The sequence below is a fragment of the Lolium perenne genome, chromosome 3 (assembly GCF_019359855.2).
Source record: "Lolium perenne isolate Kyuss_39 chromosome 3, Kyuss_2.0, whole genome shotgun sequence".
In the NCBI taxonomy this organism is placed as follows: Eukaryota; Viridiplantae; Streptophyta; class Magnoliopsida; order Poales; family Poaceae; genus Lolium; species Lolium perenne.
Window position 1 is genome coordinate 123234383 of NC_067246.2, and position 11057 is coordinate 123245439.

The 11057-nt window shown below is 43.9% G+C and overlaps 2 protein-coding genes across 2 annotated transcripts; one reads left to right on the plus strand and one right to left on the minus strand.

Annotated features, from left to right (window-relative positions):
• The first annotated feature begins 1705 nt into the window (after window positions 1-1705).
• Window positions 1706-6929, plus strand: LOC127342273 (importin subunit alpha-1a). The gene is made up of 11 exons (XM_051368210.2): window positions 1706-2032; window positions 3199-3295; window positions 3398-3489; window positions 3587-3718; window positions 3813-3998; window positions 4086-4249; window positions 4343-4421; window positions 4873-5001; window positions 5821-5948; window positions 6052-6424; window positions 6531-6929. Exons 1-10 carry the CDS (start codon window positions 1832-1834, stop codon window positions 6416-6418), a joined length of 1575 nt encoding a protein of 524 aa, XP_051224170.1. The 5' UTR covers window positions 1706-1831; the 3' UTR covers window positions 6419-6424; window positions 6531-6929.
• Window positions 6930-7078: 149 nt separating this feature from the next.
• Window positions 7079-8392, minus strand: LOC127342274 (uncharacterized). The gene is made up of 3 exons (XM_051368211.2): window positions 8126-8392; window positions 7767-8038; window positions 7079-7661 (listed from the first exon to the last, which is right to left on the minus strand). Exons 1-3 carry the CDS (start codon window positions 8294-8296, stop codon window positions 7241-7243), a joined length of 864 nt encoding a protein of 287 aa, XP_051224171.1. The 5' UTR covers window positions 8297-8392; the 3' UTR covers window positions 7079-7240.
• Between the last annotated feature and the right edge of the window lie 2665 nt (window positions 8393-11057).

The following is an 11057-nucleotide window of genomic DNA, read 5'->3' on the forward strand; positions in this document are numbered from 1 at the left end:
GCGAGAACAGTCCCCCTCACGACAATCATGAGAAAAGAAGCAACATGGATCTAGTGAAGTAAGATCTGAAAGCCCATACCCAGAGAATTGTAATCTATGAACACCACCATTGACGTCGGGAAGGAGATCTCATCGTCGAATGAAGAGCCGAATATCACTTATTCTAGACAATGCCATCTCCATTGAGGCTTGATAGTTGCTAAAACAATGTGTAAAATTCCCGGCAAAAAAAATTAAGGTGTTGGAGTATAAAAGAATCCCAACAACCTTTATTTTCTTTTAGATATTTTTAGGGGATATTTTTTTAGACGATTGAGTTATTTTTAGGCAAAGGATCTCGAACCCCTTATTTAGGAGGGTCGATACCTAGAGATCTCCAATTAGTAATTAGTAATGAGTTGGGCCGAGCTAGGATATTTTGCATCTCAGATGGTGGATCATTAATGGGCCAACTAAACCCGCGCCATGCACAGCTCAAACCGAAAATGGGCACCGAAAAAAAAGGGGAACGCTACGCGTCGGTCGACTGATAACTTGGCGAAAATCGGTCGTTCCTGCGCCGTTCGATCGTAATCCGGCGTGCAGAATTAGCAGCATTTCGATTTTTTGCAATTTGCCCCCTGATTTTTGGAAAATCAACCCGCGGTCCTAAGCCTATCAGTTTAAACCGAACACGTGTTTCCCTTTGCCCCCAAACTTTCAGATATTAACAATAAAACCCACTGTTTAGTATAGCAACAAAATCCGCCGCTTTGTGTACAAAAAATAAAAAGTATTACAACAAAATTTTCATAGTAAATCTTCACATATATGTACAACAAATTATCAATATATTTACAATAATAATTAACAACAAAACAATATTTTTTATTTGGATGTTTACAATAATAGTCAGTTTCCATGCAATAATATCTTTACAACAAATCGAAACATACTTACAACAATAATTAATAACAAAAACCAACATTATTTTATTTGGATGTTTACAATAAAAGTCTGCTTTCATTCCAGAAATATCTTTAGAACAAACCAGTAAAATATTTACAATAATAATTAGCAACACAGGCCACAAATAATTTGTGTGTTTACAACAAAAGTCGCAAACATCATCCACAAAAACCGCAGACTATTTACAACTAAAATATATATTTTTGCAAATAATTCAAAAGTTGTTAAGAAAGAATTTAATTTGCTACAACTTGAATTACAACAAAAATCATCATCTATTTTTACAAAAGTTAGAAACAAATACAACAAAAATTCATATGTTTGCAAACAATCAAAAAGTGGTCAAGCAATAATTAATTTGCTATAGATTGAATTACAATAAAAATCGACATCTATTTTTTACAAAAGTCACAAATAATTACAACAACAAAAATGGTGCACAAATAGACACACAGCCAGAAGAGAAAGGTCCAATGGATTTTTGAGGCCCACCCACGTCTTCTGTAAGAAAAATGTGCATACGTATTTTGGCTTCTGGGTGTTGGTGGGCTTGAACGTAGCTGGGCTTGGTGTTGGTGCGGTAGCTGGGCTTGGTGTTGGTGGGCTGCAGCGTGGAGCGAGCGAGCCGCGCGATCCACAACCGATCTTTCGCTTCGATCGGTCGGCCGAATAGGAGCGTTTTCCAAAAAAAAAAGAAATAAAAGAGAGAGAGAGAGAAAAAAGCAGAGAATATCTCGATCGTGGTGTGAGCTTTAACTCCCTTTCGCACCGGCCGCTAGGGTTTCTCCCCACTTGTGGCGCTCCTCCCCCACCGTCTCCTTGCTAGGGTTTTGCCTCCCGCCGCCACCGCCGCCGCGAGAGAGACCAGAGCGAGCATCCAGCCATGTCGGTGCGCCCGAACGATCGGATCAGCGCGCGGCGGAACACCTACAAGGTGACGGTGGACGCCGATGAGGGCCGGCGGCGGCGCGAGGACAACATGGTGGAGATCCGCAAGGGCCGCCGCGAGGAGAGCCTCCTCAAGAAGCGCCGCGAGGGCCTACAGGCCCAGGTTCCCATCCCCGCCGCCGGCGTCGAGAAGAAGGTGAACATACCCTCCCACGCACACCCCACTCCCATCTACCCTCCCACGCCTCACGTCCCGGCGCTTATGGAGTCTGAATCTCGTAGTTTCCTTCTGTTGCGACTTGTACGCTCGGTTTCCGATGAACTAAGTCTCTGCTGCGTATGCAGTAGATTGGTTTTAAAAACTGTTTAGAATGGCGAGTTATGCTCATGAGATGTTTACGCACCAGTAGGATTTGTGCGTAGTTGGTCAGTTTAATACCTGAACGCACGCATGTATACTAATTGCGTGAGGGTGTTGTGCTTGCAGCTTGACTCAATAGTTAGTCGTAGTACTTCTCCAGATCCTGATTACTGACTCTTGACTCCCAGCGGCTGATTTGATCGGTTGATCCGAGACCCTATTTTTTGTTGATTTCCCCGTCCAGTTTTAATTCGGACCTCCTTTGCTGGCTGCAAAGGTCTCAAAGGTAGCACATACTGATGTAATGAAAATGTGTTGCTGTTACTATTATCCGTTTTTCTGATTTATGTTGTGAGCCATTTATGAACTATAATGTTTTTTTTTGTATGGCCAGTCTCAGTAGCGTTCTCTCTTTTTAGTTCAGACCAGTTTCATCATCATATTTCTTATTCTTATTGTAACTGGTACTTGCATTTGTCAGTTTTTTTGCTTCCATGTTTTCATTGTTGTAGCAGGAGGTCATACCTGCTTGGTTATATATTTTAACTTTGATTACAGGCATGCTGAAGAAGGCAGTACATTTCTAGAACTAGCCTTGTTTTATAGTGCTTATTATCAAGCCTAGTTGCCCTATCACATTATGTTGATTTAGCAGCACAAATTTAGCATGCCAGTGGTAACTTGTGTTTAACAAATGGCTCCGAAGTTGTGTCTACTTAACTGAAGATGCCATTTACAGATTTACTTATTTATTAGGATTAGTTAACTCAATAGCTTGCCCAGGCCTTGTTTTTGTAGTAGCCTTTCTTGTTATGCTCAACCTTTCATATAGTTCCAGATTGAGAGAAGGTATCTTGACATTAGTTCGAAGCTAAATTGGATTTAGTCATCTGCTGATTGTGATTTTATTTAATTTTGGTTTGATTTGTGGCTAGCAGTTTTTTTTTGCTTTGGGTTTGATGAAATAAGCTAAGAATTTGGCCTTCTGTTGAATTTTGTAGCTTGAAAGCCTCCCTGCCATGGTTGCTGGGGTTTATTCAGATGAGAACAGCATGCAGCTTGAGGCGACGACGCAATTCCGCAAGTTGCTATCTATAGGTACTAGCTTTTCAGTTGTTCTTGGTTAGATTTCTTGCAAAACTAATCTTTATACCTGGCAGTGAGTGAACATTAACTAAGCTTATAACTTCTCTTAATCAGAAAGGAGCCCCCCAATTGAAGAAGTTATCCAGTCAGGTGTTGTTCCTCGATTTGTGCAGTTTCTTACCAGAGAGGATTTTCCCCAACTCCAGGTGTGTGTCAATGGAGTCTTATTCTTACAATCTGGTGGTCCTTGAAGGCCGGAAAGAAATAGATTTCTTACTGTGGCGTCTTTGTTTTACTTTGTAGTTTGAAGCAGCATGGGCACTCACAAACATTGCGTCGGGTACATCAGATAACACAAAGGTTGTGATTGATCATGGGGCAGTTCCAATATTTGTGAAGCTGCTTGCGGCCGGTAGTGATGATGTTCGTGAGCAGGTATTTGGTTACTTTCTTGGCTAATGTTATTATATTTTCTCTCTTGAGTATGTGTTGGGCCTTACTAATTTTGTTACTTGAAAATAATTTCAAGGCTGTCTGGGCATTGGGCAATGTTGCTGGTGACTCCCCAAAGTGCCGCGATCTTGTTCTCGCGAATGGCGCATTGATGCCTCTGCTAGCCCAGTTGAATGAGCATGCTAAGCTCTCCATGTTAAGGAATGCCACCTGGACTTTATCAAATTTCTGCAGAGGAAAGCCACAACCAGCATTTGAACAGGTTTGTGTACGCAGTTGCAGTTTTATTCAACTATTATGGTTTGTAGGTAATGGCAGTTCCTTGACATGCTTTTATTTGGTATCATAGACTAAGCCTGCTCTGCCAGCACTTGCACGACTTATTCATTCCAATGATGAGGAAGTTTTAACTGATGCATGCTGGGCCCTTTCGTATCTCTCTGATGGCACGAATGACAAGATCCAATCTGTGATTGATGCTGGTGTCTGCCCCCGGCTTGTGGAGCTTCTGCTGTATGTGATAACCTTTGCATTTCATTTTTCTGCTGTAGATTTTTTTATGTACACTCATGTCTGTTTTTTTTTAATATTGTTTACATCATGAAGTCACCCATCACCTTCAGTGCTTATACCGGCACTACGAACTGTTGGAAATATTGTCACAGGGGATGACTCACAGACTCAGGTAATTCGTTCACTTCTGTGTTCTTCTGATCGATACATCTTACTTAAATAAACTATCATAAGTTGTGAGCTCATTCTTAAAGAGGATACTTTACGTCCGATTTTATTTAAGCACCATGTTTGGTACATCTCTTTGAAATATGATGTGCATATTTTTATTTTTTCCCTGTACAGTATTTTCTGATAGTCTAGTTGCTCACCCTATTACCCTGTTGCCCCAACAAACTACTTGACACGTCCTTTTTTGTTAGCATCTTTATTCATGTAAAACATCGGTTGATGTTTCAAGAGCCTGCTTTGCTCTTAGAGGGATATAAGTAATCCTTTGTTCACTTGTGTTGCATTTTTAATTTATTTCTGTCATGACTGGCATTAGCAGCTTTTGTTTAGTAATTGCGCAGTTTAGTGAATTCATTTTTGACGTTTCATTCAACCTGCCCTTTGTTCTACAGTGCATCATTGATCATCAAGCTCTTTCCTGCCTCCTAAGTCTATTGACTCAGAATCACAAGAAAAGCATTAAGAAAGAGGCCTGCTGGACAGTTTCAAATATTACCGCTGGTAACAAAGATCAGATACAGGTACGGGTTTTGCATATTCGAACATGCTTTCTTCTCATGATACTTATTAAGAGGATGACCCCAACACTGATGGATTGAGTGTACCATTTGCATGCATCATTTACTGCATGCATATTAGACCCAGTGCTGCATTTTGCCAGGATATGTGAATATTCTGCTTCTGTTGCTTGTCTCAAATATTCGAGCTCATGTAATCATCTTGAAGCTGATGGTAAAAAGACATAATTCATGCTGTTAACTAACGTGGCTAAGAAGTAGAAGCCCTACCACCTCTTAGAATGTTGGGTTGACTAATTGTAACTGTCCAGTATTTATTCTGTAGAAATGTTTACTGCCTCAAAATTGTTCAATTCTTTTCTTGAAATATTTGTAAGTGTAGTGTCTATTTGTTTTGCACAGTTGGGATACCAATGCACCTAAGAGCTCGTATGGCTCACATCATTTGGGGCTGGAACGAAAGAATTCATTTGTGATTCTGAGAATCAACTTATTTGGCTGCTACCAAATTGGTATCGGAATTCATTTGAGAATTCCATGGACTTTATTCCATGCCTAACCTTAATTACTCCTGATACCTTGTCATTCATGTGGATTTGGCAAGTGAAATGATATACTCAGTTTCATTTCAATTTATTTCTGCCAAATGAAGTGAAATGAGGGGTGCCAAATGAATTGTGTTTGCCTTAAATTGTCACTACTTGTAATGTTTACACTTTCCAGAAGACCTTTAAAATAAAAGCAAGCATACAAATCTTGTTGGTTTTATATGGTCTAGAAATTCAATTATTGATCACTTACCTTGCTATACTGGCTTCTCAGGCTGTGGTTAATGCTGGAATTATTGGTCCTCTGGTACATCTGCTTCAAACAGCAGAGTTTGATATCAAGAAGGAGGCTGCTTGGGCCATCTCGAATGCTACCTCGGGTGGTTCCCATGATCAAATCAAGTATGTTCTTGTTTACTCTGTTATCCAGTTTATGTGCAAATAGTGCACTTGCTTTAATTTTGAGTTTCACCTGGTGCTGATGTTATATATATTGTCTAAACAGGTATTTGGTCAGTGAGGGCTGCATCAAGCCATTGTGTGACCTTCTCCTTTGCCCAGACCCAAGAATCGTTACAGTTTGCTTAGAGGGTCTTGAGAACATTCTCAAAGTTGGAGAGACTGACAAGAATTTGGGTGGCTCTGGTGATGGAAATGCCTATGCGCAGATGATTGACGAAGCAGAAGGCCTGGAGAAGATTGAGAACCTGCAGAGCCATGATAACAATGAAATCTATGAAAAGGCTGTGAAGATTCTTGAGGCTTACTGGATGGAAGAGGATGATGATGCGATGGGAGGAGCTATGGAAGTTCCCCAAGGTGCATCCTTTAACTTCGGCCAAGGTGGCAACCCTGATTTGAACTTGGGCTAAATACAGGTGAGGCTCTCAGCATAACCATGTTTATATTGACATTTGTCATTGTGGAAGCATCAATCAGCATGTGTCAACAAAATGAACAATTTTGTTTTAAATTCCTCTGCAGATTTGGCCAATGGTGTTAAATTCCCTGTCGCAGCAGCTCTCACCATTTGGTCCAGTCGATGTTGTGTTAGTCCAATAAGCTAAGGTTTCAAGGGAGCAATTATTTCAGCTGGTCCTGGGTATCTTATCGCAGTGTTTGTAAGAGGATAATGATCGTCAAACTTGTGGAGTCTGGGTTTTTTTTAATCAGGCTACTATGTAGGGGTTGCATCTTTAGTATGGTGTGCACTATTTTGGTACTGTATAGCCTGAGTTGAGCTTCTGCAACTCTGCGAGGCAATTAGGGAAACGTTCCTGAATGTGGTCTGGTTTCCGGGTTCTTCAGGAATGGAGTGGGTTGCACTTTGTCCGAACTTGTCAGCTGTAATGGTTCCACTTAATTATACTTCTGTCTTGTTCAGTTGTTTTTATGTCGTGAAATTTGGTTTGCGGTGGCATGTTTGAATCTGGATACTGGCATTATGATCTCTCTAGCATTGGTAGGCCAAATGGAAGCACAATAACGGATTGAAACAGTTTTAAGTCCTTTAATACTTACCCCGTTCCATAACTTCAACATCTTTTTGTTCTCAGACAAATTTCTTTATACATGTAATCAAATGTTAATCCAAATTATTCAAACAATGGTTTAAAACGAAAAAGAACACGCGCAGTGTAGATTATCTCTGCACTTGTCGACCAATCAGTCTGTCAGGCATTCAAGCAGCCATTTTACTCCTTATCCTTGGTGATGCTCCACGCGTTGCTGGACTGCACTTGGCATGCTGCCGCTGTGATCTCCGGGGCATTCGGCGCCGGATGAGGGTGTGGTGGGTACGACACCGGCGGCTGCAGGTGGTGTTGCTGGGTGCCCGGGTATGGTGCAGGGTAGGGGGCGCTGCCAGGGTAAGGCGCGCCGTGTCCGGCGAAGTGGCCACCGTCGTGCCGCGCTCGCAGCTTCTGCGTCTGCACTGCGGTGACGTACACGACGAAGCCGACGACGACGGTGATGAGGCCTAGTATCCCCGCCGCCGCGAACATCCCCGGACGCACCCGGTGGCACACCTGCCGCGGCTTCCGCCAATCGCTGATGTGCCCGGACTCCACCCCGATGCCGATCATGAGCAGCACCTCCGCGAGCCCGAAGCAAATCCTGCACCGACACATCAGTGTTAACCACGCCACATAATCTTGTTGTCCATGCCATGGTTTATCGGAAATGCGTCGCCTTGGTCGGTCGAACTAATTCCGGTAGTACCATGTGATGAAGAAGAGGCAGCAGGTTTGCCAGGTGAGGGTGTTGGTGGCGGAGGACACGCGCGGGTGGTCCTCGGCGACGGCGAGCCCCGCGGCCGCGGAGTCCGGTGCCGCGACGGCCAGCAGCATGTAGGCGTGCACGGCGAACATGGCGACGGCGAGCAGCAGGAACGCCCCGATGGCGAAGCCGAGCGGCGAGCGGCCGCTGCTGTTGTAGACGCACACGTCCACCTGCCCCGCGCTCGCGCCCACGCTCATCAGGTAGTTGGACACCTGCATGCACGCGGCGAGCCACCATCGATCAGCACGAGCTAAGCCAGTAGCCAGCCAGGCATGGATGGCAGCTGGCAAGAAGCGTACCTCGGAGCGCGAGCCCTCGGCGGCGAGGCAGAGGATGAAGCTGACGAGACCGCAGAGCACGGAGAGCGCGACGAGCGCGACGGCGATCTGCCCGCCGGACCGCCCCGCCCGCCGCTCCTGGGCCTTGCGGAGGGACAGGTCGTCGTGCGTCACCGCCGCTGCCGGCCTCATCGCGCGCGCTTCTCGGCTGATGCAAAACCAACCTGCCGCCACTCACTATAAGCGTCCGAATTCGCCTGCGGATTGCTTAGCTAAGCTTGGTACCAACCTCACTCTCTAGCAACTACTACTAGGCTTTTCCTTTCGGCGGCCGGATACGTTCTTGCCCGGTCACGTCTGGTATATATGGGAGTCGCCGGTGACGGCGACGCCGGGCTACCGGAGACTAGGGAATATATTGTTTGCGTTGGTCGGAGAAGAAGGAATCGGGGCGTGGCCAGTCCGGGGTACTTGGGAGAGGCAGCACGGGAGGAATCTGTGCACAGGTGATGGCTTCGCTTCAGGTTTCTTGCGTGCGCCGTGCCGCGGTGGGAGACATTCCGATTCCTTTCGCCTTTCCCTTTCACCACCGATGGAGCGAGCACCTTCTTTTCGCTGCGCTTGTGTAATTCCATCGCCGCGGTGCCTTTTGAGGAAAGCGAGTGGAGCATCTGCGCTTTGTAGCGCCAACGAGGCAACCGATCTTCAGAAAAGGGGCAGTCTCCCTTTCTTTCAGAAGAGATGAAAAAACCCAAACGCTAAAAAGTGCACGGAGGCCACGAGACACGTGGAGCCTCCGGTTTCTGACCGTCCGATGCGTGCATCAAGACCATCAAGGTAGCGTCGTTCCGACAGCGACTGGTCAACAACCACTTTCTCCTTTCCCCTTCCCTTGTGAAGAGCAACTAAGAAGCCCCCGATCCCTGACTACCGCCGGCGATCACCGCCGCCGCGGATGCGATGTGCTCCCCTTATGCGGCCGGAGTTTCACCGCGGCCGCGCGGGGTGAGGGGTCCACGCGCATCGCGTTGCCTCGTGCGCCTCCGAGTTCGCCGCCCATGCTGACGACGCTGCCGGGCGCCGCGGGTTCGCAGCCGTGTGGTGTTCTGGCACACCAGAAACCGCTTCTCTATCGAAGAGCTCCGGTGCGTGCCTCCCTTTCTCCTTCCCGATCTCAATTCAGAGGATAGTCAGTGCATGAATCAAGCCGGTTGCGTAATCTCTATTCTGCTCAAATTAATTCAGCCTCATCAGAAACCGCAGCCAATTGCTTCCCACTTGCGGGCTAATACACATCGTGATTGCGGGATGGTTGACAAGGCCACAAGGGCATGTGGGCACTTTTATAGCTGTTCAGTTTGGCTTACTGCAAAGACACTAAAAGATGATGCTTGTCATGTCAATATGACTATATTTAGAGTTGTTCTGACCCGTAGAATGGAGAGGCAGTGCAGGCTTCACGTCCTTTTTGCTTCCTTGCTGACATAGTCTGATGCGCTTCACGGTTGGTTTGTGGTTACTTAACTGATGCACTGCAAAAAAAAAAAAAAAAGGTAGCCACACATGCATAAATAAATTTGGCTAGCCAAACACTGAAATGTGCAAAGCAACTTTTTTAATAGCAATGTAAAAAAATGCTGGATAGGCAAACACGATTATTCATTTTCCACCGTAATGCCGAATACAGCCTGAATAGATTGTATTCCTCATTTTCTTCCTTGAGAGTATGAATATTGTCATCTAAGTAGTGCTCCTTACATTTGCAATTCACACAGGAATAGGCATAAAAACAAGTAGAGTGCTTCTACCAACTAGTTTGCACTGTTGAGCGCTCCGTGCAGTGGAATGTATTAAGTTGAACTCTCAACATGCCTAAGTTGGCTAGCGGAATGAATAAGTTGGTTCTACCAACATGCTTAAGTTGTGTTTTATTGTTTAGTTGGATTTTTTTTTTCTTTTTTAGAGCAACATGCATAAGTTGGCTACTTTGGGTTAATTAAGTTGTATTGTCAATATGCCTAAGTTGTGTACTTAAATGAATTAAGTTTGGTTCCACCAACGTATTTTATTGCAACATTCCTAAGCTAGCTAGCAAAATGAATTAAGTTGGTTTTAACATGTTTAAGTTGTGTTTTATAGTCTAGGTAGTTTTCTTTTTCGTTTTTGGAGCAACATGCACAAGTTAGCTACTAAGGTTAATTAAGTTGTATTGTCAATATGTCTAAGTTGGGTACTTAAATGAATTATGTTGATTCCACCGGCATGTTTAAGTTGTGTTTTATAGTCTAGTTGGGTCTTATTTGGAGCAACATGCATAAGTTTACTTTGGGTAAATTAAATTGTATTCTCAACATGCCAAAGTTGGCTACCGAAATGAATTAAGTGTTGTTTTGCACAAGATTCTGTCCAGCCAAATTAACTAACTTAAGTTGTATGAAACCCGAGTCGGTATTCTTGATGTGTTTCAGCACCATGATTATGTTGTTTCCCAGATTTTAAGTAGTTGTTTCGTCAACTAGGTTAAGTTGCGCACAAATATTACTTAAGTTGTATGTTGAATATGATTTGAATTGCCTTTTCAAATAAACTGGAGTTAGAATTTTTAATGTGTTTCAGCACCATGATTACGTCATTTTCATCATGTTAAGTTGCACACAAATAGCACTTAAGTTGTATGCTGATATGACTTACTTTCCTCTCTAGATAAATTTGAGCCTGAAATTTGAAGTGTTTCACCACCATGATTATGTTGTCTTCCAGATTTATTTTGTTGTTTTCCAGTAAGCCTTTTTTGAGATTTTTATGCCATGTATTATGCAAAAGTTTTCCATTATTTTTAAGTTCTACAAAAGTTGGTTCAATATTGTGATTAAGTTGTCTACTAGAAGTAAATAAGTTGCATGCTGATTTTTTCAAGTAAGTTATCCCTGGAGTTGTTGTCAAAGTCTCGGAA